Source organism: Lolium rigidum, chromosome 5, assembly GCF_022539505.1.
Source record: "Lolium rigidum isolate FL_2022 chromosome 5, APGP_CSIRO_Lrig_0.1, whole genome shotgun sequence".
Lineage (NCBI taxonomy): Eukaryota > Viridiplantae > Streptophyta > Magnoliopsida > Poales > Poaceae > Lolium > Lolium rigidum.
The window spans coordinates 55,664,160-55,686,010 of NC_061512.1; the positions used below are offsets into that span (position 1 = coordinate 55,664,160).

The 21,851-nt window shown below is 43.4% G+C and overlaps 1 protein-coding gene across 2 annotated transcripts; it reads left to right on the plus strand.

Annotated features, from left to right (window-relative positions):
* The first annotated feature begins 1,417 nt into the window (after positions 1-1,417).
* Positions 1,418-19,765, plus strand: LOC124652909 (vacuolar protein-sorting-associated protein 33 homolog). Of its 2 annotated transcripts, XM_047191954.1 has the most exons (22): positions 1,419-1,465; positions 2,408-2,480; positions 2,568-2,775; positions 2,952-3,146; positions 4,630-4,740; positions 4,816-4,881; positions 5,176-5,283; positions 5,368-5,412; positions 5,703-5,759; positions 7,238-7,332; positions 10,723-10,774; positions 10,911-10,970; positions 11,500-11,562; positions 11,632-11,738; positions 15,407-15,535; positions 16,036-16,117; positions 16,260-16,330; positions 16,886-16,969; positions 18,489-18,546; positions 18,634-18,701; positions 19,283-19,370; positions 19,479-19,763. In XM_047191954.1, the coding sequence occupies exons 2-22, from the start codon at positions 2,428-2,430 to the stop codon at positions 19,578-19,580; spliced, it is 1,902 nt and encodes a 633-aa protein (XP_047047910.1). In that variant the 5' UTR covers positions 1,419-1,465; positions 2,408-2,427; the 3' UTR covers positions 19,581-19,763. The 2 variants fall into 2 exon arrangements, with proteins under 2 accessions (XP_047047911.1, XP_047047910.1); XM_047191955.1 differs by lacking the exons at positions 18,489-18,546; positions 18,634-18,701 and having other exon boundaries at positions 1,418-1,465; positions 19,479-19,765.
* The last annotated feature ends 2,086 nt before the right edge of the window (positions 19,766-21,851 follow it).

The window sequence follows — 21,851 nt, forward strand, 5'->3', positions numbered from 1 at the left end:
GGGGCCGGCCACCCCCCCTCATGGAAGGGTGGGAATCCCACTTTGGTGGGAGTCTCACCTTGGGTAGGTTTCCCTACAACATGGAAGGTTTTGGTTGGGGTCTTATTCGAAGACTTGTAGTCCAACACTTGGGGGTTCCACCTATATAATGAGGGGCATAGGGGAGGGGGCCGGCCACCACAAAGCCACAAGCTGGCCGCACCCCTTGAGGCCGGCCACCCCTCTCCCAAACCCTAGCCGCCCCCTCTCTCCTCCACCTCTCCCGCACGCTTAGCGAAGCTCCGCCGGAGTTCTCCATCGCCACCGCCACCACGCCGTCGTGCTGCCGGATTCAAGGAGGAGCTACTACTTCTGCTGCCCGCTGGAACGGGGAGAAGGACGTCGTCTTCATCAACACCGAACGTGTGACCGAGTACGGAGGTGCTTGCCCGATCGTGGCGCCGTGATCAAGATCTTCTACGCGCTTTTGCAAGCGGCAAGTGATCGTCTACCGCAGCAACAAGAGCCTCATCTTGTAGGCTTTGGAAATCTTCAAGGGTGAGTCTCGATCATCTCCTCATTGCTCCCATCTTCTAGATTGCATCTTGGCTTGGTTTGCGTTCTCGCGGTAGGAAATTTTTTGTTTTCTATGCAACGTATCCCTACACCGTGTTACCACTATCCATACCTGATAAGCATGTCCCCGTTAGGCACATGACATGTGGCACTAAGGTACAAGATAGGTATGTATAGATACCAGAAAACCCTAATCCTATTGCGCTCACATTTCCCCCTCTTGCCCCAACCGCCGTAGTTCCCAAATCCCAACTCCCAAACGTTCGTCTCTCCTTCCTAAACTCCTGATCCAGCCAGCCCTGTCATCCTACCGTGTTGTCATTTTATTTTGGGCTCATAGTTACTAGCTAAAGCAAGGATGGTTAACCGATATTTATTTATTTACCCGATGGGGATGAGGATGGTAAAAGAACTGGCCCCATAACAGTTAGTGAAGATGGGGACAGAGAAAAATTTCATGTATGAGGATGGTTCCTTTTTTTTAAAACATGTATGGGGATGGTTCTGGTTGAGCAATAACCAGTTGTTAGTGTCAACGTTCACATATGGACTTACAGCCAAAAACCGGGGAAAAAATCATCACTAGCAGAAGATCGGTATTAATAGGCCGGCCAAAAGCATCGCTCCCTGAATCCGCGAGTCACAGCTGGGCCAGGCGAAGCAAAATTGCCGGGCTGGCTTGTGCTTCTCCACGAAGGCAACCGAAGCCAGCAAACTATATTTTCCGCCGGGCCCACACGCTATGAACGAAAATCGATTGAGCGCCCGACCCCGTTCGTTCACGGCCCGAGCAGAGGAAGACAGCGCGCGGCGGCCGGCGGAAACCCTCACGGCGGCGCTAGCAGCGGAAGACAGGGAGGTTCGCGGCGGGATTCCGGGGACCACGGCGATAACTTCCCCGTGAATCTAGGTACGACCCCCTCCTCATCCCGCCCTCCCCCGCCTGTTCGTACCGCACGAGAGATTGAGCAAAGCTAGCACCGTTTGTTTTGTTCGTGAGGGAAGACATGGAGTCATGGAGTCTCTGTTTCCAAGTTCTATGCGAGTAGAGTAGATGAAAGCCAAACATGCTTCGGAATTGGGTCGCGGTCTCGTTTCCGTATTTCCACATTGAGTTGGGGCTGTCACTCGATTCAGTTCCTTGGGTCCAGTACTGACATCCAAACAAAACACCTAGTAGTCATTTTGGGATGGCCTGTTAGTTGGCTTTCAGGAGGCTATTGACCCTCAATTACTTCACTGAGCATAGCTGTGAAGACCACGTTTACTATGATTTCCAGTTCTATATTCCGCGACACTTTGCTATTGTAGCTTTCTTCTGCTATGCTACCTAGTTATTAGTAATTATTATACTCGCATGTATATCGGAAATTCAATTCGGCTCCCGGGTGCGTATGCTCCCTCTACTAAAAAATTATATTTCGAAATGTCAAAAAATTTGGACAAAAAATTCTACATGTACATCTTCATAATATACGTGCGTTCGTCAAGTTTCACGAAAAATCAATATTTTGTGTGGTCTATATAAAAAAGAGAAAGTTTATCTTGTGAAAAACATTATTTTTAGCACTGAATTTTGTCTTTTTTACACACGCCATATGATAAGTCGATTTTTTATGAAATGACTTTGTGAGCACGTAGCACGTGAATATGTACGTGCGAACTTTTAGTTTCAATTTTTTAAAAAATTTAAAATGTATGTAAGATGCATTTCAAAATATAGAGAGCATATGAACCCATGTTCCAAAACACCGCTCCCTATATCGGAAATTCAATTCGGCTCCCGGGTGCGTATGTATATGCTTCTTTCTGTTAAGTTCGCTAATAGTTTACGCGTTTGTGAAACATGAAGGTGTTGATTGATTGGGGCAAATGGCGCAGATCCCTAACCTCGACAACTCCCCGCTCAATCTCAATGCGCTCAGGTCTCGTATCCTGATCCCACTCGCCTCCCGTCTGTCCCTCTAAACTTTTGACCCGTGCTCAAAATCTGTTTTAACCCTTGCTTGCAGGGAGCAGTCACGGAAGGACCTACTTAACATAGTTGAGAGTGTACGTTGCTCCTCCTGCACTCCCCGTTGCGATCTTCTGTATTCGTGTTGGCACTCTCAAGAGTCTGAATCCCTTCTTGTGTATCAGATTAGAGGGAACAAGTGTCTGGTCATTGATCCCAAGCTCGCGGGTACCCTCTCGCTGGTCCTGCAGACCTCGGTGCTCAAGGTTTGACTGTGGAAGTGCTGCCACCAGCCGATATCATCCCTGTCTCTGTCTAGTAATGTGTTAATACATGACTTTGAACATTGGTGTTGCACCATGATAAAGCCATTGCGTAGTTACCTTCTCTGATTCAACTTTTATCAGCTCGGTCATGGTTTTCTTTTCCTCACATTGATCAGGAATATGGCGCCGAGCTGCGGATTCTCTCTGCTGACCCTCTGCAGACGGGGTGCTCCAAAGTGGTGTATCTTGTTCGCTCGCAACCGAACTACATGAAATTTGTTGCAGATCAAATGAAGAATGATGAAGCCAAAGGGCTACGGAGGGATTATTTTCTGTATTTCGTACCATGCCGTACAATTGCCTGTGAGAAGGTATATCTTAGTTTTTGCACATTTAACTTTTACTCATGTATCTGCATGTTCTATGCTTCTACTATTTTATTTGGAGTGGAATTCAAGTATGTTACAATAGTTTAGGAGACTTATGGCAATTCGATTGTTGTAGATCCCAGTGTAATAAGAATGACGACTCAGACAATCACCAAAGCCCTATGTGGATGTGTAATAGGAATATATTGATACTCATATTTTACTGTAAAAAAGAGCGAACATTCATCTTATATGGATGAAATCTGCATGAGAGTAAACATTGTAAGTATAGCTAAGCTTTGTTTGACTAGATCAGTTCTTTGGCTTCAGTTTATCTCCCTAGTTCTTAGCCCGTTAGGTTACTGTAGACATCAGAGTATGCGTATTTGTGTATTGAAACGTTGATACGTCAGTCATCAAGCCTTGTTTCAAAAATATGTCAGGCATCAACTGTGCATGTGTTCTTTTGTATAATTGCTTATTTTGCTTCCCAAATATTTATGTCAGGTTTAAGAACTAATGTACCTTCTTCTTGAACTAGAATGCGCCTTTCATTCTGCTAGGCTGCTGCATGGTAATTAATGCATACATGCAGCTTTGTCCATACCAATGATATGCGCAATAGTTACCGTAGGTTGGAACTTTTTTTACTGATTATTCATATGAATACTTTCATATCACAGTTCAAATGAGCTTCTCTAAGGTTTCAGCTTGCCTGCCACCTCACTGTTACTTAAAGATGGGTCCCTTTACAGTAATTCGTGCGCCCATTGGCTGTGTGCTGTTTTGACAATTAAAATCAAGAAGCTTGAGCTATGCATTTACAGTTGCTCGTAATGCTGTTTATGATCCTACTATTTCTATCAGATTCTCCTTAATGTTACTGTTATTTCATATGTATAAAGGAGAATATCTGATTTGACAACCAAAAGAAGATCCAGGGATGCTAAGTTGTTAACTATTGTTACTTATTTAAAATAGATAAAGTTAAACTTATATTTTGTGAAATCCCCAGAAATGTCATATATATATATGCAATGCATATCTACCACATATCCAACTTTGAACAGCAAGGACAATCATAAATTCGTAATTTTATAACTCAATGTGGATTTTTTTATATACTCATTGAGGAAGAATTGTTTAGAAATTAGCAAATAGATCATTAATAGCCCATATGAATATATTATACTATGTCATACTTTTAATTGTCAAAAATAGCAGTGTTGTTTGAAGGTATATTAATAATAGTGTGGGGATAGATTATGTGTCAACTTCAGCTGTCTTATTGTTTTAGATAAGCTACATATCTTTTGTCATATTAGTAATATTATTCTGGTGAATTTTGCTTCCCCTTCCCTCATGGATGTTTGAACAAACACTTTGTTATTGCACTCAGAATTTTGTGAGATAGGACTTATAATCAATGAAATCCCTCAAGAAGGCATCTTCAAAAAATATTCATTGTTTGTTTTTGTTCCCACAGATTCTGGAGGAAGAGAAAGTTCATCAAAAGTTAACAATTGGAGAATATCCCTTGTATCTAGTTCCATTGGATGAGGATGTCCTTTCTTTTGAGCTTGAATATTCCTTGCAGGTACTTCTATATATTTGGTGTAGCATTTTTTTTAAAAAGTGTATTGGTTGTCATTGGAGAATTTATGATATCCAGGAATGTCTTATTGAAGGAGATACAAGCTCTGTCTGGCACGTTGCAAAAGCCATTCATAAGTTAGAGGTATGCATGTCTTCCCATCCTGTGTTTGTTAAGTTTTGTACTCGAGATGAGGATTAATACATTCAGGATGCAATCGGTTGTTGCCTGAAGTATTTTAATGGACAGGCTATGTTGTTATTTACAACTACTAATCTTGCATGTATTACTTATCAACTTTACATCTGCAATCTCACAAGTTTCCTTACACAATCTTTCATTAACTAGAAGGTCTAACACCTTATTTTAATGTGGGATACTGATTTCCATAAAATTCTTTAAGTGATGCACTTACAGGTAGTACTCTTTCTTTTCCAGTTTGCCTTTGGAGTTATCCCCAATATTAGGGCCAAGGGTGTAGCATCAACCAAAGCTACAGAGTTGCTGAACAATATGCAACTAGAAGATCCTGTCAACATGGATAATGTAATGCCAATTTATTTCAAGATTTTGTTACTCAGATCTCTAAATTCAGCTGATCGCCTAAAATTTTCTCTGTGTTGCTTTTAGATGGGGATGCCAGAGATTGACACCCTCATTTTGCTAGACAGAGAGGTAATTTTGCTGTTGTACACTACTATGTCATAATTTCTTGCTTTTCTCGGCATGTACTCCCCTCTGTTGTAAAATAAATGTCGCAACTTTATCTAGATACGGCTGTATCTATAACTAAAATGCATCTAGATACATCCGTATCATGTTTTAGAACGGAGGTAGTATGAACTTTTGACTTATGTTTCTTTGAAGTGATAAAATGATAATAACATTATAGCGGTGTTAGATATTAGTGTGTGATACTTTGGTTCTGATGTGTCCTGCTATTGTCTCTTCTTTTAATCATTCAGGTGGATATGGTGACACCAATGTGTTCTCAGTTGACATATGAAGGTCTATTAGACGAGGTAGGCCATGAAGTTCTGAATACTGGCATTACTCAGAAGTCGCAAGTGTTTGATCTGCTAGCTTCCTCTGATGAGCATTAATTGACATTCTAGTATTGTTCATCAACAGTAGAACAAATATCCCAAAAAGTAATAAAAATTACAAATAGGTACTCGGACCACCTAGCGACGACTACAGCCCCTAGCACAAGTCAAAGACCCGCCGCCGTCCTCGCCCGTCCATCACCGGAGCCGGGCAAAACCTTGTTGTAGTAGAGCTTGTTGTAGTAGACAGATATGATGTCGTCGTGCTAAGGCCCGAAAGGGCCAACGCACCAGAGCAGCAACCATCGCTAATGATGACTTGCAGTAGTGTATGCTTGTAATGTGCCACATAAAACTTTGCTTGTGACATCAATGGTGTTGGGTCCTTCAGCCTTCATGTTTACTGCCCCAGTTCGAAATGAGATGTCATTTACAATGCATGCACTCAAACTGCTGTGAATTTGACCGCTAATATAATTATATATACATTGAAGTGTTTAGATTAGCCTTACAAATATAATACTCCCTCCGATCCGAATTAATTTACCCAAGGATGTATCTAGACGTGTTTGTTGACTAGATACATCTGTGTCTAGACAAAATAGAGTCAGTTAATATGAATCGGAGGGAGTAGTGTAGATTTCTATGTCGAAGTTTTTTTTTTTTGGAATATCATGGTCAAAGCTGTATATTGTACTGCCTATGCCTGAAATATTTACCCTGGAATGGATATGGTACAAGTACTGTTTTTACACATCATATTGTTCTAATAAATTACTCCCTCCAATCAATTTAGTCCAAAATTGAACTAAAGCTCCGACACTTAGTATGTATCGGAGGGAGTACTGTTTTTTTATCACTCAAAGGTGATGCATACTGGAGTTGAGCAGTGTGCAGAATGTCGCATGCTGCCTGAACTATCTGTGATAGTATTTAGCTGTTAACTAGTGTGCAACTTGCTTCTGGTTGTTGTCTTGAGTAGGGGATGTGAAATTCTTGTAGATAATTCCCCTATTTAATATCTTATCTGCCTTTGCTAGGTTATATGTGTTGGAAGGATAGCAATGATCTTGTTAGATTTAATTTGTATTACTAAAGAGCAGGGTGTAATGATATTCTGGTGAATGGTGACCTCACTAATCTTAGGCCAACTGGAAATACATATGTTGCCACATACTTACACATGTTCTTTGCAGTAGAGTGTTATTGCTTATGATTTTAGCTATGTGGCTGGGTTGGTCTCCCTTTTTTTTTTCTGTTTCTATTCATTTGATTCTGGGGCATCATTCACTAACCCAGGTGTATCCTCAGTGCATGGATGACTGTGTTGCAATGTTTTCATTTCCTAAATCAATGCAACGGAAATGAACAGAATTTCTACCATTCCAACACTGTATTTCCAGTGCGTAACTAGTAGCTTCAATTGAATAATGCGGTTATGTTTTATTTCACAGTTATTGGAAATTCACAACGGAACTGTGGAAGTTGATGCCAGCATTATGGGGGCCCAACAAGATGGAAAAAAGGTCAAGGTTCCACTCAATTCAAGGTAACTACCACTATCCCGCACAAAAAAAGGCAACTATCTCTAGTAGGAGTATGTGCTATCTGGCAAAGCAAAAAAAAAAAAAAAATCTGCATCCATATTTTGGAAATACATTTCTATTAATATGTTGTGTTCCTGTAGATACGCTGTGTGTGTATACAATTTTGCCTCTGCAAGAATTGTTGCTTTGCTATTTGGAAGCTTCCTGATATACATTTGTATATTGGTATTGTCATCCCACAAGTATTGGTTTCCTTCTTTTTACTGCATCTCTGATGCCCAGATTTTGTATATCTGCTAATACATTTTTTCCACACTTAAGAATGAAGCTTCCCTAATCTGCATCAAACCTCTTAAAAGGTAAGGCCATCGCCCAGCTTTATATATATTATAAGCCAACCAACACATCAAGGTTCTTACAGCGGGTCCTAACCCACCATCATACCGAGTCCGCACAAGTACCAACAGGCAACATAACATAACGTCTCATACAAGTTCAATACACAGAGATACACTGATCAAGGTAGAGGGCGAATGCTTCCGCCACGACGCCGTCACCTTCCGTCCCTTGACCGCACGTAGAGCCTCCGGATATCATCTCTAGCCACGTCTAGAAGAGCCCTGTCCGTCGGTCTGACCAGAACCCTCCATCTCTGCATATACATCGACATTTGAAACAAGGCATCAGCGGGGTTGTTGATTAATTTCCCCTCTATAGCTAGTTTATTCCTAATATTCCAGAGTGCCCAACATTGAGCAGCAAAGGTAAACCAGACTAGCCTACGGAGGGGCCCCGACAGACCCTGAACTAACCCCATGACTGCCCATTTCTGCCGGATACCAGTCGCATTTGAGGAGTTCCCTCACTCCTGCCCACATAAACTTTGCCAAAGGGCAGACAAAGAATATGTGTTTGCAGTCTTCCCATTCCCCGCAAACACTACAGAAACCGTTCGAGGGGCCGTGTCGCTTTACCAGTTGGTTCCCGGCCGGTAAGCGCCCCCGGAGCATCTGCCATAGAAAAATCTTGATCTTTTGTGCGTCATGAGATTCCTTATTCAGAATATTAGGGGCTTTGGAACGCCAGGCTGCGTTACTCAGCTCAAAGATATCCTTCTTAGGGAGAAGGTGGATATCATTGGCCTACAAGAAACGATTAAGCAGGAGTTTTCAAGGGTGGAGCTCCGACGCCTTGAGTTTGGGGGTCATTTTGTCTGGAACTGGCTTCCGGTGTCCGTACACTCCGGGGGGATGCTGTTAGGCTTCAGGGAGAATTGCTTTGAGGTGGAGAACTGGAGGATGGGATCCTTCTACCTCAGCGCAGATATTGAACAAAGGAACGTCAACCTTAGGTGGCGTTTCATCCTTATCTACGGCCCGGCAGATCATGCTAGGACGGAGGAGTTCCTGGGGGAACTTCAGGACGAGGTTGAGGCCTGTCCACTGCCCCTCGTGGTTGGGGGAGATTTCAACCTTGTTCGGTGCCCAGCGGACAAGAGCAATGGGGTCGTCAACTGGCCAAGGGTGCGCCTGTTCAACGATGCTCTGGCCAGACTAGCACTGCGCTAGATTAGTCGAGCCCACCTGGACCAACAACCAGGCGTCCCCTATCCGCTCGGTCCTGGATAGGGTTTTTGTCTCCACGGGATGGGAGGCCTGCTTCCCGCTTTGTACGCTTACAGCCATCACGAGGATTGGATCAGACCATTGCCCTCTGATTTTGGACAATGGGGAGAAAGGGCTGGGGCAAACATTGCGGTTTTTCTTCCAAACTTGGTGGTTTGGAGTTCTTGGCTTTGGGGAGCTAGTGAAGGAAAAGATTGCCTTAGCAATTCAGGCTTCAGGCCCGCACCGATCGAGCATTGACCTCTGGCAAGGCATCTCCAGGGACTGAGGCAGTTCCTCAAGGGATGGGGTGCCAACCTGGGAAAAGAAAAGAGGGCCTTCAGGGAGAGTCTAATGCTACAGGTGGCCAACCTGGACAACTTAGCGGACTCCACGGGTTTGGACGAGGAGGGATGGGCTCTCCGGTACCATCACGCAGGTTGATACCCTGGAGGAGGAGTACTGGCGGCAGAGGATCCGTGTGCAGTGGACGCTCAAAGGGGATGCGTGTACTGCTTTCTTCCATGCCTTTGCGAATGGCCGTAGGAGGAAGTGCTTGATCCCCAGGTTGGTCACGGATAATGGGGAGATATCTGAACAGAGAGAGCTTGTGGATCATATCTACGGGTTTTACCAGGGCTTGATGGGGGCTGAGGGAGAAGAGAGGGTCTTCTCTCTGGCTCCGGACCTGTGGGACACAGGGGCCAGAATCTCGGAGGAGGAAAACCTGGCGCTCACTGAGGCTGAGAAGCAAAGGGTTGCTGACCTCCTGCTGTAAGCTGGGTTCCATGCCTTTCAAGCACCTAGGTCTTCCAGTGTTAGACAAGGCCCTCTCGGTTGCGGATTGGCACTTCCTAACTGAGAAGGTGGGTCATAGGGTTGACCCATGGCAAGGTCTCTTCTTGGGCTCAGGGGGCCGCTTAGAACTGACCAACTCGTGTTTGTCAAGCCTGCCCATGTTTGCAATGGGGCTTTACCTCCTACATGACTCAACGCATGGGGCGATGAATAAATCTAGGTCACACTTATTTTGGGAAGGGGTGGGAGCTAAGCGGAAATACCATATGGTAGACTGGGCCACGGTTTGCAAGCCAAAGGATCTTGGGAGTTTGGAAATCCTCAACACAAAGTTTATGAACATTGCGCTGTTGCTTAAGTGGGTCTGGAAGATCTACCAGGACGCAAATGGGCATTGGGCCGAGTTACTGCGTGCCAAATACTTGGGGGATCGGGATCTCTTCTCCCCGGCAGTGCTGACGCGGGGATCGCAATTCTGGAATTACATACAAAAACTGAAGTGGTATTTCAAACTGGGGGCGAAACATCACGTCCACGACGGTAGGAGGACTTACTTCTGGCTGGACTGGTGGACGGGGCCCTGCCCGCTGCGAGTCAGCTTCCCACGTCTGTTTGACTGCTGTGACAACCCCTTTGCGACGGTGGCAGGGTTAAGGGATGCCGAGGGATGGCATGTGAGATTCCGGAGAACCTTTGGCCTTGCTGAAACGGTGGAATGGGACAATCTTTGTAGGATTTTCGACTTACACCCATTCAGCAATGGCAATGATAAAGTGACGCGGGGAATTCACTACCAAGTCCATTTACTACAGACTGTCCTTGGGAGCGGCAGTCACACACTTCTCCGACATGTGGAAGATTAGGGTGCATCAAACCTCTTTAGATTGCAAGTTATTTGTGTGCAATGTTCTGTAGATAAGCATGCATTTTCTGTGAAATATGTGCTGGATGTAGGGATACAAATTTATGTCGCTGTTCTTCCCTTTTCAGTGATAAGTTGTACAAGGAGATTCGAGACCTCAACTTGCCTGTTGCAGTTCAGGTTCACTCCACTGGCCCCTTGTTCTCTTAATGTGAATGAGCTTTGCACTAACATTGTTGTTATTGTTTTGCTTGCTATGTGCAAGTTTCCATAATTTAAATCATGTTTTGGTCATCAAAAATTGTTTTGACTGCAGGTTGTGCACCAAAAAGCAACATCTATTCAGCAAGATTATGCAGAAGTAAAATCCACAAATGTAAGTAAAATAATTACGTTTTGCACCAAGTTATGTATTCTTCAGAATGTATTGTCCTCTAATACGTACATGTAATGATGTACATATGTCAACTAGGCACATCGAGTATTAGGTTACACCCATGTTATCCATGAATCCTGTATAAATATAACTGCGGTAATAGAATACAATGCATATAGCTGTGATTACTTCTCTTTCCCAAAATCTAGCATGGTATAAACTCAGAGGACATGTCTGACATATACTTGACATAATGTTCTCGTTGGTGGTGGTGTTTGATGTAGAGAGTCTGGTGGTGTTTGATTTTACATTTTTGGGTAAGGAGTGATGACAGAAGTGTTAGGATAAAATTATTTCCTTTCTGAGAACTGACTACTTCGGATCACTCACTAGGGAACTTGGCTGTTTAGCATTTGAAGTATCTGCACGTGTATCCCATTTTTGCATAATGATATGATGTTCATCTTAGCGAAAGTTAGTTATCTTTTTAGATTGTGCGGAAGTTATTTACATATTTTTTCATAAACAGACACAGTCGGTTTCTGAGCTGAAGGATTTTGTGAAGAGGTTAAACTCGCTGCCGGAGATAACTGTGAGTTATTTAAATACCTTCTTTTGTTCCCCCCCGCTTCCACTAACTATGGCACATTCAATGATTCAGCGGCATGTTAATTTGGCACAACATTTGAAATCATCTGCGACAAAACGCTCATTTTTTGCCCTAGTAGAGATTGAACAAATAATACGGGAGGTGGAGAACTATGAAACGTGAGTTTGTCATAGAAACTTCTCCTTCAGTTTTCTTTTAGTTACTTTAGCATGCCTTTATTATAGTTTATTACTCTCTCTCTCTCTCTCTCTCTCAGTTCAATGTCCTTAAGTTGTCTCATTTATTGAAAGCAATACTTTTTGTATGCTTGCTTCTATTGGATAGTACATTTTACATCCTGAACTTTTGTGCTTTAGTCACTTTAACCCTCTTACCTACTTAAGCATGTATTCTACCATCTAAACTCTCGATACCAAATCAAATACCACTGCATTGTCAAATTTTAAGGCCATTCCGTCATGGGGCCTGACATGGATGATTTCTTGCAAATTAGCAAGCTGAACTTGCCAAGTTCCATGATTAAAAAAGGGTGATTCCCTTGCCACCGAGTAAGATTTTGTGTTCCCTGTATGTGATGTGATGGTTAGATCATAACTGAATATCCAATGCCCGGAGTAGCGACTGCCCAGATGGGTTGGGGATGAGTAGAAGACTAGAGGTGAGAGACACAAAAGTTGAGTAAGAAGACTGGATAATCTTATTCCTTGAATAAATAAATACAAATGCCTCCCTTTGGTACAGCTGGCTTGGGATCTAACCTATCTACAACTGATTGATAACTTTCTACAGTTAGTTGATAGTTGCTACTACCCCCCGTGGCGCATCCAACTAGCCAGAAGAGGGCAGATGTACTGTTGCCAACCAGCATTCTCATCTCGAGTGAACTTGCATGTCCAGGTCCCACGAAGGGGTGGAGTGGGTTGGATCACATCCTCTAGAGGCTCGTCACCACCGGGTCAAGGTCTGGGATACCTAGGCCACCAAACTGAAAGTGGATGACACATCTTGATCTAGGTGACAGAAACAGTGGCCGCCCTGTGAGGCGCTCTGCCTGTCCAAAGGAAGCCCTGCAAGATCGCTTCTGACTATATTTTAAAGCCCTGATACCATAAGCGAGGTGCAGTTGCCAAGAACGCTCTACTCATCCAAAGGAAGCCGTGCAAGATCTTGTCAACTTGCTTCTAAATCATCTTGTAAAACCCTGAGACCATAAGCGTGTAGTTGCCCAAACCGACTTGACCAAGCTAAGGTGCCTGACCTTTGATATCATGGATGCTTGCCACATGGGTGGATGATCGGCGATCTTGTCAACGAGAGGTTTATGGCTTCTGAATCGTGAGGGGAACCCCTAGCTACTTGATCATGTAATCTTCTCGCTGTCAACATGACCAAGCTTATGCAGCAGGTTGCGTAGTGCGCGCTGCTTGGAGTTGAGGACTACGTCCTGACTGACTGGTAATGGGGCGACTAAGCCTCGGCTGAAAATCCAACTCCAGTTGACAGAAGCCTCATCAGTTGGATCTGCAGGAGCACTATTCCGCACGGAATTCTCATAGGGTGCTATCTGTACCACCATTTGCATATCAGCCGGCGCAGTCGTCCTGCGCTTAGGTCCTCTCTTGGTTTCTCCTCTTTTCGCCACCTCCTTCGATTTCCCAGGCGGGAAGAGACGTCACCCATGACGATACCTGGTTGTGCAAGACCCCAGCAGGTCCCAAAGAGCGTCGGCGTTTCCACCGGGTCCGGACAGCCGGGAGTTGAACCCGAGCCGCAGCGCGGCCGTACTCTGGGTCATGGATAAGGAGAGCGCAGAGGTGACTCCCAATTCCCGGAGAAACCACCAACGCAAACGGGTACGGCCATTTCTTCCGCCGGTGGCGGCTCATCGGATTCCAGGACATGGATGTCTTTTGGCCGAGTCAACACACACCATGCTGATACCCATGTCGGCCCTACTCCAGGTAAGATGGTTTAACCTCTCTGCCCAGCGCGACGGTGACAGGACCGGCTCTGCTGCATCCCATGTTAGCTGGGAGCCTCTCCATGTTGACGTGGACATGCAGCCTGCTAGCTGTCAAGTGGCTACGGCGCGACCATGGCATGAGCTACAACCTGAAGAACAGCGTTTGCACGAATTCCTGGAGAAGAACACGGTTCCGGACAGCAGGGTCAGAGTAATAGATTAGGAAATCTTCCGGCTGGTTTACGTGCACCTAGAATGTCCCCACCGACAAGGGTTCAATGCTACACACATGCTTTTCTTTTAAAAAAATGGCATCTCTCTCTGTCAGTATGAGGATGTACTTGGTAATTCCCTGCCCTTGGTGAGCTGGCAGAGTTACTCCTCCAGCACCACTCCCTAATATCAACTAGTCCATGCATTTTGCTTTTGCCTCATCTCGGTGCTTATCTTTGCGCAAGTCCTAACCCTCCCTTGTAAGCTTTGTCGCTACCCCGGCGCTGTCAGTTTGTAGCACCACCTGTGACACCTCAACCTCTTGAGCTAAGCACAAAGCCCTTCTGCAGGCCAGCAGCTCTGCACCCTCTGCATCTGAAACTGGGGAAAAAATGGCCCGCTCCGGTGATGAAGCCTCCATGGTGGTCTTTGGGTACCACATCCGCCCCTCCTGTTCCGTCTGCTAGGTTATAGGATCCGTCCGCGTTGGCTTTACACCAATTCATCTCTGGAGGGAGCCAGTGCTCCTTCTGCTTTGTGGACGTCACCGGCGTGATCGCATGGAGATTTTGCCACTCTTCTGTGCCAGCAATTGTTTTCAGAGTCACCGCCTTCGGATCCAGCAGGTTCTTCGACTCTCTTGCGTCATTTCTCATCTGCCACATATTATATAAAACATCGTTAACATCCAGGTTGCCTGGTCCTCTTTACTTTTGCCAATCCAGTCCAGCAGCCAGCTCTTCAATTCAGCATGACACCTTAAAAGCTTCAGTGGAGCCTCCAGATCCTCCTTGATATGATCTTTGAGGTACTGCCACGCCGAGACTGAGTGAGGACATTCCAAAAGCGGTGAACTAAGCTTTCCTCTCTGCCGCACACTAGACAGACAATGCCGCCTTTGACTTTCCGACGATGTAGCTCAGTTCCCACCGCTAGGTCGTTCTCGACCAGTCTCCAGAAATGCACCTTCATCTTATTTGGAGTATTGCCATCCCAGATCCAGAGCCGTCCCTTATGATTATCGGACGACCTGGAAGATTCAGCACGCCCTCTAGCGAGGTTCTTCTGGTTAACAGCCAAATGATATGCAGACCTGACCGAAAACAGTCCGTTCTTTCTGATATTCCATGCCAAAACGTCCTCAGACCCTGCCCTGCACACTAGTGTGCGAAGTATATCCTGTGCATCAGGATCATGGAATTATTGGCGTAGTTTATCTTTATCCCAGGCTCCACCACTTGCCATCAGGAACTCATTGACTGTTCCTGGGCATTCTTCCTCCTGGTGGCCTAATGGACGCTGCACACCAGTTCTTGGAGTCCAATTGGTTTTCCATACTGATATTTTGGAGCCGTCTCCAATGCGCCATATCAGTCCAGTGCTCAATAGATCTTTGCCATGGATGATTCCACGCCATGCATAGGAGGCTCGTTTAGGACATGTGACCTGCAGGAAGTCACTGTTTGCACATCTAGTTTTTAGGAGTGGCACTAATTTTATCTGTATGGTAGAGGGCACTGTTGGTATTTTGTTTACTGAAGTTCATTCTAAGTTTTTTGCTTTTAGATTTTAGGATATCACAAATATGAATCAAGCTTTCAAGTAGTTCTCTTTGATTTTATGTTGAAATATTAACTAAGCTAACCACAGCCCCAGGTGCTTCGAGTACATTGAAGACATAATACAGAAGCAAGAACCTATTGAAACTGTTCTTCGCCTTCTAGTGTTATTTTCCCTTACAAATGCTGGGTTGCCAAAGAAGAATTTTGACTACTTAAGGTATTCTTATATTTCATCATAAACTACTGTATTTCTGAGATTTTCCGTGGTTGCTTTTGTGTTAAAATGCTGTATTAATTTTCAGCTTACAGATTTGCAACATGCAAGACATGTTATAGCTGTATAATTAATGTTGATAGGCTCATGGTTTTCTGCAGTACTTAAGACTTGAGGCCATTGATTGATCATTTTAACATATTGTCCTGGTTAAATTTTGCGGCATTGACCGTAACCTGTTTTAGTTACATTTGAATTTATGAATGCAGAAAAAGAGCTGCCATTTTACAGTACCTACTAGGAAGGTGGAAAAATGCATTTCGGCATTTTATGCTTGTTGCACTAAGTGTTCCCAACACCATATCGATGTTATTTTAATGGATGTATATTAGGAGTTTGTGTTGTGTATTTCGTCAAACATCCCTTTTGCCGCTTCCAGCATGTTGTCGATTTTTCACCTAACCTCTATCCTCATCTTCTATCCATTTTCTGCTATTTGCTAGGCGGGAAATACTGCATAGTTATGGCTTTGAGCATATGCCCTTGTTATACAATCTGGAAAAAGCCGGCCTTGTTAAGAGGCAGGTTAGTCAAAGTAGCTTCTCGATGAACTAGGTTTTCGTTTTCTTTCAGAGCCTTCAGTTGCTCCTCACTAGTGTTTTATCTTGTTTTTTTATTCCAGTTCTTTTCACATCAATTTTTTATAATATAATATCATATTTTTCAGGAATCGAGGAGTAATTGGGTTGGTATTAGCAGAGCTCTGCAGCTTATAATTGATATAAAGGATCCTGAAAAGTATTTACTGACCGCTAAGACTTCATATTTACTTTGATTTTTTTTACTTGCATAATATTATGCTAAATTACTCTCCACAAATTTTTGATCTTTTATGAAGTGTAAGTTTAGTAATGTAATTATGGTTTAATCTCTGTTCATTTTCATAATTGCTAGTTAACTTTTGTTCTTAAAAACTTGGTCGCATTGATCTGGAAGTGACTTTGACTCTTTGATATATACCCAAATTGTTTCTTGGAGTCTTCAATTGTTTTGAGACGCAAAATAATTTCTCATTTTTAGTCGATTCAGTAAAAAACTGGCATAGAAGAAGAAAATTGCTAATTTTCATAATTCCAATGAAAGTTCATTGATATTTTTTTTGTGTGTTTGGATGTTGGAAGCGCGTTTTTCTTCCCCTCATCATGGTATGCATAATATTTAAAGCACTACTGCGAGCATGCATGGTTTTGATTGTTGTGCTTTTGTAACCAAGTTTCCATGCTTACCTGTGATCCCGAGTTGTCTTGGTCATGCTAACAACTACGACTTACATGTTCCTATTTTCAATTTCAGGCCTCCTGATGATATATCGTACATCTTTTCTGGATATGTACCTCTTAGTATTCGCCTTGTTCAGCATGCAGTGAGGTCTGGATGGTAAGTGTATCCCGTCAGTTTATTTTGAAGGCTTTATTCATGTTGTGGCAGGGGCGGAGCCAGGAATTGAACATAGGGGGGTTAGGTTGAAAAGTTTTTAAAAAATCGCAGCATGTTGTACACAGGAAATAGGCCTAACCAAGAAATTTTAAGTAATTTTCATGTGATACATCTTCATTCTATAATCTGGAGGCTAATTGAGCATGAATTGCCACTTGGCAATGATAACATACCCGTACAAAGCAATCAGATGAAAAACACTCATATTTTTTTACCATCAACTGATGAAGAAAAGTGTTTTGCCAACCATTTTAACTGAATCAACAAACAAAGAATTCTACAAAATAGAGGGCTAGCGGTACTTTTTTTTTCTCAAAAACACCTGACTAGTAAATTGATGCATTGACATAGTGCATGCTGGTATACTAATGAACTAGACTGCTAAGGTCGTAATCTGTCCATAAAAAACTAGTTATTAGCAGTAGCCCGTGTATAGCTGCGATCCTTAAAGACTGATCGACCAGGAGCTTGAGTTGATCGGGATCGACATACTTGCTGCCACCACAGCTCCCCGGAAGGATACAAAATTGAGCTGCTACCACGGTGAAAGCGCCTGGCGGCTGTGTCCTGATCGGAGTGACTTTTGGTGGCTGGCGCCCGGTGAGGCAAAACAATGACTCAGTGAGTGGCGGCAGCCAGACCAATCTGATTGACGGGCAAAACCATCGTATGGAGTTATGGAAACAAAAAACTTCTTAGCTTCCTACCCTCACACGATCGATCGTAAACATGGGCAGATGGGCTGTGTGCTGCCTGCTGGGCTTCGGTGTTTATACAAATTGGATCAGTATTAAGGCTTCGCTGAAACATTAACCAGCCATTACTATGTACAGTAGCATAAATATACTACTACAAGCACAGCCACAGTTTGAGGGGAGCGAAACAAAGACTTTTGCTTCGGTGTCCCCCCTCTCCAAAGATTTCGTGATACCCCTTCGTGGGCACTTATTCCTTCAACTTTAGTGGTTGGGAGGGGGCAGGGGGGGGGGGGGGGGGGGGAGGACACCGCAGCACACCTCGGAAACAAAATCTCTATGTTGATACTGAGTTAAGAAAGTAGATGTTAGTTCCATATGATTTTGTTAAAATTTTCCCTTTTCTGCACATATGGTGGTAACAAAATCAGCTCACTGTGGGAAGGGACGGTGTTCCTTTTGTCTTTGCACCCTGTGTCATTCTCGAATGATATTCCGCGCAATAGGAAAGTGACTTCAGTTCCCTTAGAATTGTTTTTGTTCATTCCTAGTTATTTGTTTACTAATATATCTGACCAAAAAAAGTTTGCGGTGTCAGTTGATTTATCTGTGTACCGCTTCTCTTCACAACAAGTCGTGTTTACTTCCTTATCGAGGATGTTATGTTGAGCAAATGGTTTGCTTGAATGTCCTTAATTAAAGGGTTAGAAGGTGTCACATATTTTTATTTTTTTCCTCATATTAACTTGTGCGCCACTGTCCAGGCAACCTATTGAAGAACTGTTAAAGTTATTGCCTGGTCCTCATCTGGATTTGAAAAGAGTGAGTGGATATTGTGTATGTCGAGGTTCAGTTTTTGGGGAAGCAGATTTTTTTTTCTTAAGATATTGATCTAATTTACTCCTATAGGGTGTTTCGACCATTAGTTCTTCATTGGAAGTATTCCCAGGTTCCGTGGGACAACAGAGTCCTGACCGGTAAATTTCCTTGGTATTAACTCTTGTTGCCACATTTTTGGAATGCTAGAAGTGGAGAAGGATCTGGTTACCCCAATCATGTTTGCTTCATGAACTTGCTCGGAGAATAGGTGGTGTTGTTGTTTGTTGAATTGAATATCATATATAGATAGCAGATGTTTGTGCTGTGCGGAAAGGCAGGCTGTCAAAATTGTGGACCACATGGTTTGACCCCAAGCTATATGATTTTCCTGAAATGCACGAGTTTAGTTCAACCATTTTGGACCATTAGACCTTGTGGTTGTGAGGATTGAAAGTAACCGTGAGCAATGCGATAATTGGTAGAGCACACGAAAGAACATGAGATGTAAAACTTGTGAGATAAGACAAAGGGGAAGTATCATTTGAGATTGTATCGCCTATGACTAATGTTCCATGTAGGAGCCAAGAATCACAGTATTTTCGTTAGTTAATGTACTCTAGTTAGTTTCTGCGAGAATGGCATGACTGGTTTGTTTTGATGTTTTTCCCCTTTAAAACTGATAGCAGTGACTTTTGAGTTTTCTTCACCTGCGTTTATTATAAATGTCTGTTTGTTCTAGGGGTGGTCTTCGCTCCCTTGTTCTGGTTGTATTTATTGGTGGCGTAACATCTGCTGAGATTGCTGCACTTCGATTCCTTAGTGCACAGGTACTCATTTCTATTTTTTCAGATGTTAATAGAAAATGGACTCCAAGGTGTTATAAATTTGGAACATTTTGGACCATGGAAGTTATTTGCGATATCATGTCTCTGCAGGAAGGAATGGGCTACGACTTCCTGGTTGCAACTACAAAGGTTATCACTGGCAACACATTGCTGAGACCAATTATAGCCAGCAGCAAAGAGGGGACGATTTAATTGTCTCTGCTGCGCACTTCCTTTTGTGATTGTATAAAGCAAAGAACATTGACCCAAGAGGGATTTCCTTCTTTGATTCTGAGACTGGAAATGTTAAGGCTCGTGCTCTTCTGTTCATCAGACGACTCTTGTTTTTTCTGATACGTGTATATATATCAGTATCTTCTGTAGGAATACAGCTACATTAGCTACTGCCTTGGTGCTAGCTGCAAGTGCTGCATTCTCGTCTTCATGCATATACTATATATTTTCATTAAGAGAAAATATCTACCGTATCATATTGAAACTACACAACCAAAAAACAACCTGCAGTAGCGGAAGGAAATAGGGTCATGACAAATAGCGCGGAAAGAAAGTGAGGGTGAGAGGGGGTATGCGTAGCTTCCATATTTTTATTTTCCGTTACAAGCGGAAAACATATTCGCATATTTTATCCTTTAGTACTAGTACAGATGAGCAGTACTATGTGACATAACACCGCTATAAAAGACTGACTAGGCCTGAATTAGCTTTGTGTCGTTTAGCCTTGTTGCTCAGCACAGGCCCAGAAAGTCCGGCCCATCTCTCTGTGTATAAAAGCAGCTTACACTCTCTTTTTTAAGGAAACAACAGGACTCTGGTGTGGGCATTTATTAATTTCAAACTCAAGTTACATCGTCTATCAGTTTAGCAAGAATAAAGCTAGGTGGGTCATCAGCCCAATTACAAGAAAGATTATCACTAAACCAAGCCTTTAGCTAATTCAGGGCATGAGCAATGGTGGCATACACAACTAGTTGCTCCATGTAAAAAAGTTGTTAGAAGCAACATGTTAAATTTTATCTCTCCAATGGAAGCTACAACTTTAGTTAGAAAAAAGAGAGAAAGGACCCTACAAATATGACACTATGTATCTCTTTTTCTCTTAAAAAAGCATGATTTTAAGGCTTAAGATCCCACTTCCTGAATAGGAGCTGCCTCCTCATCCGAACCTACTTTGGACCACCCGAATCTAGATAAAGGTGTGAGGCAGTACCTCTAGGGCAGTGCATTAGGCATGCCCTCATGCGCCACTCCGTTTGCTTCCCTCGAACAGTGTTGAGAATTGACCCTTCCAACCATCGTTGCTATATCGATACAATCCGCAAACACCATAGAAGATTCACCCCACCACGACTCTTCTCCTGTACAAGCTTGAATAGTTTCAATCGAGTCGGATTCCGTCAGAACATTGTTGCACACGAGCCTGTTAGCGAGGGCCAATCCCTCTCTCATCGCGATGACCTCGACATCAACCGCCGATGCAATATTTGGCAAAAAGAGTGTAGCCGAGCCAATAAAGCGCGATTCGAAGTCTCGCACGACCGCCCCTGCAGAACCTGCATGGGAATCAAGATGAAAGGAACCGTCGACATTAAGCTTGACTTGTCTAGGTTCAGGTCTTCTCTACTTCTGTAATGGAGCATTTGGTTTCGTCATTGCCTTGGCATCATTAGTGGTAATCATCAGTACTGAAATTTTGCACTGGCACATCGTAGGCATGTTCTCGTTATGAGTTCGTCTTCACCGTATCCACCAGAGATACCAAGACGCCACAACTACCGTCTCACTAACACCGATGTTAAATCCTGGAGAGTGCTTGCTTTCCTCCTGAAAATAGATTCCAGGATCGCGTATCCAACTCGGTCTTTTGCCATTGCATCTTCCACTAATGAATTCAATCCCTGAGATTCCCACATAGATTTAGCAGTTAGGGCAACTGAATAAACGTTGTCGAATATCTTCAGCCTCCAGGCCACATATCGGGCATCATCCACTTGTTCCTATATATCTATTCACCATGATGGACTTAAGGGGAAGAATATCATGTAAAGCCCGCCACACAAATATTTTTCCTTTGCTAGGAACCTTCAACTTCCAGATAGCTTTCCAAATCGGGTTATTTACTGATGATCCGGACAAAGCTAACTGCGATGCTTTAGTACCAAATTGGAATCTCCACTAGATATGATAGCCGGATTTAACTGTGTACCTCCCATGCTTAGTCAAGTTCCAAGCAATAAAATCCTCAAACCCATTGTTTTGGATTAGTATCTCTAAGATCCGGTTAACATCAACACAGAAGAAAAGTTTATTAAGGGCATGTACAATGGTGATATCTTAGCGGTGCCACGTAGGATAAACGCTGAGGTGGAGGAAAGAGAAAGATGAAAAAAGACTTTGCCTTCTCTTAGCTAAGAGATGATCTCTTAGCACAATCTCTCTCACCACAAATTTAGGATGTCTCATTGC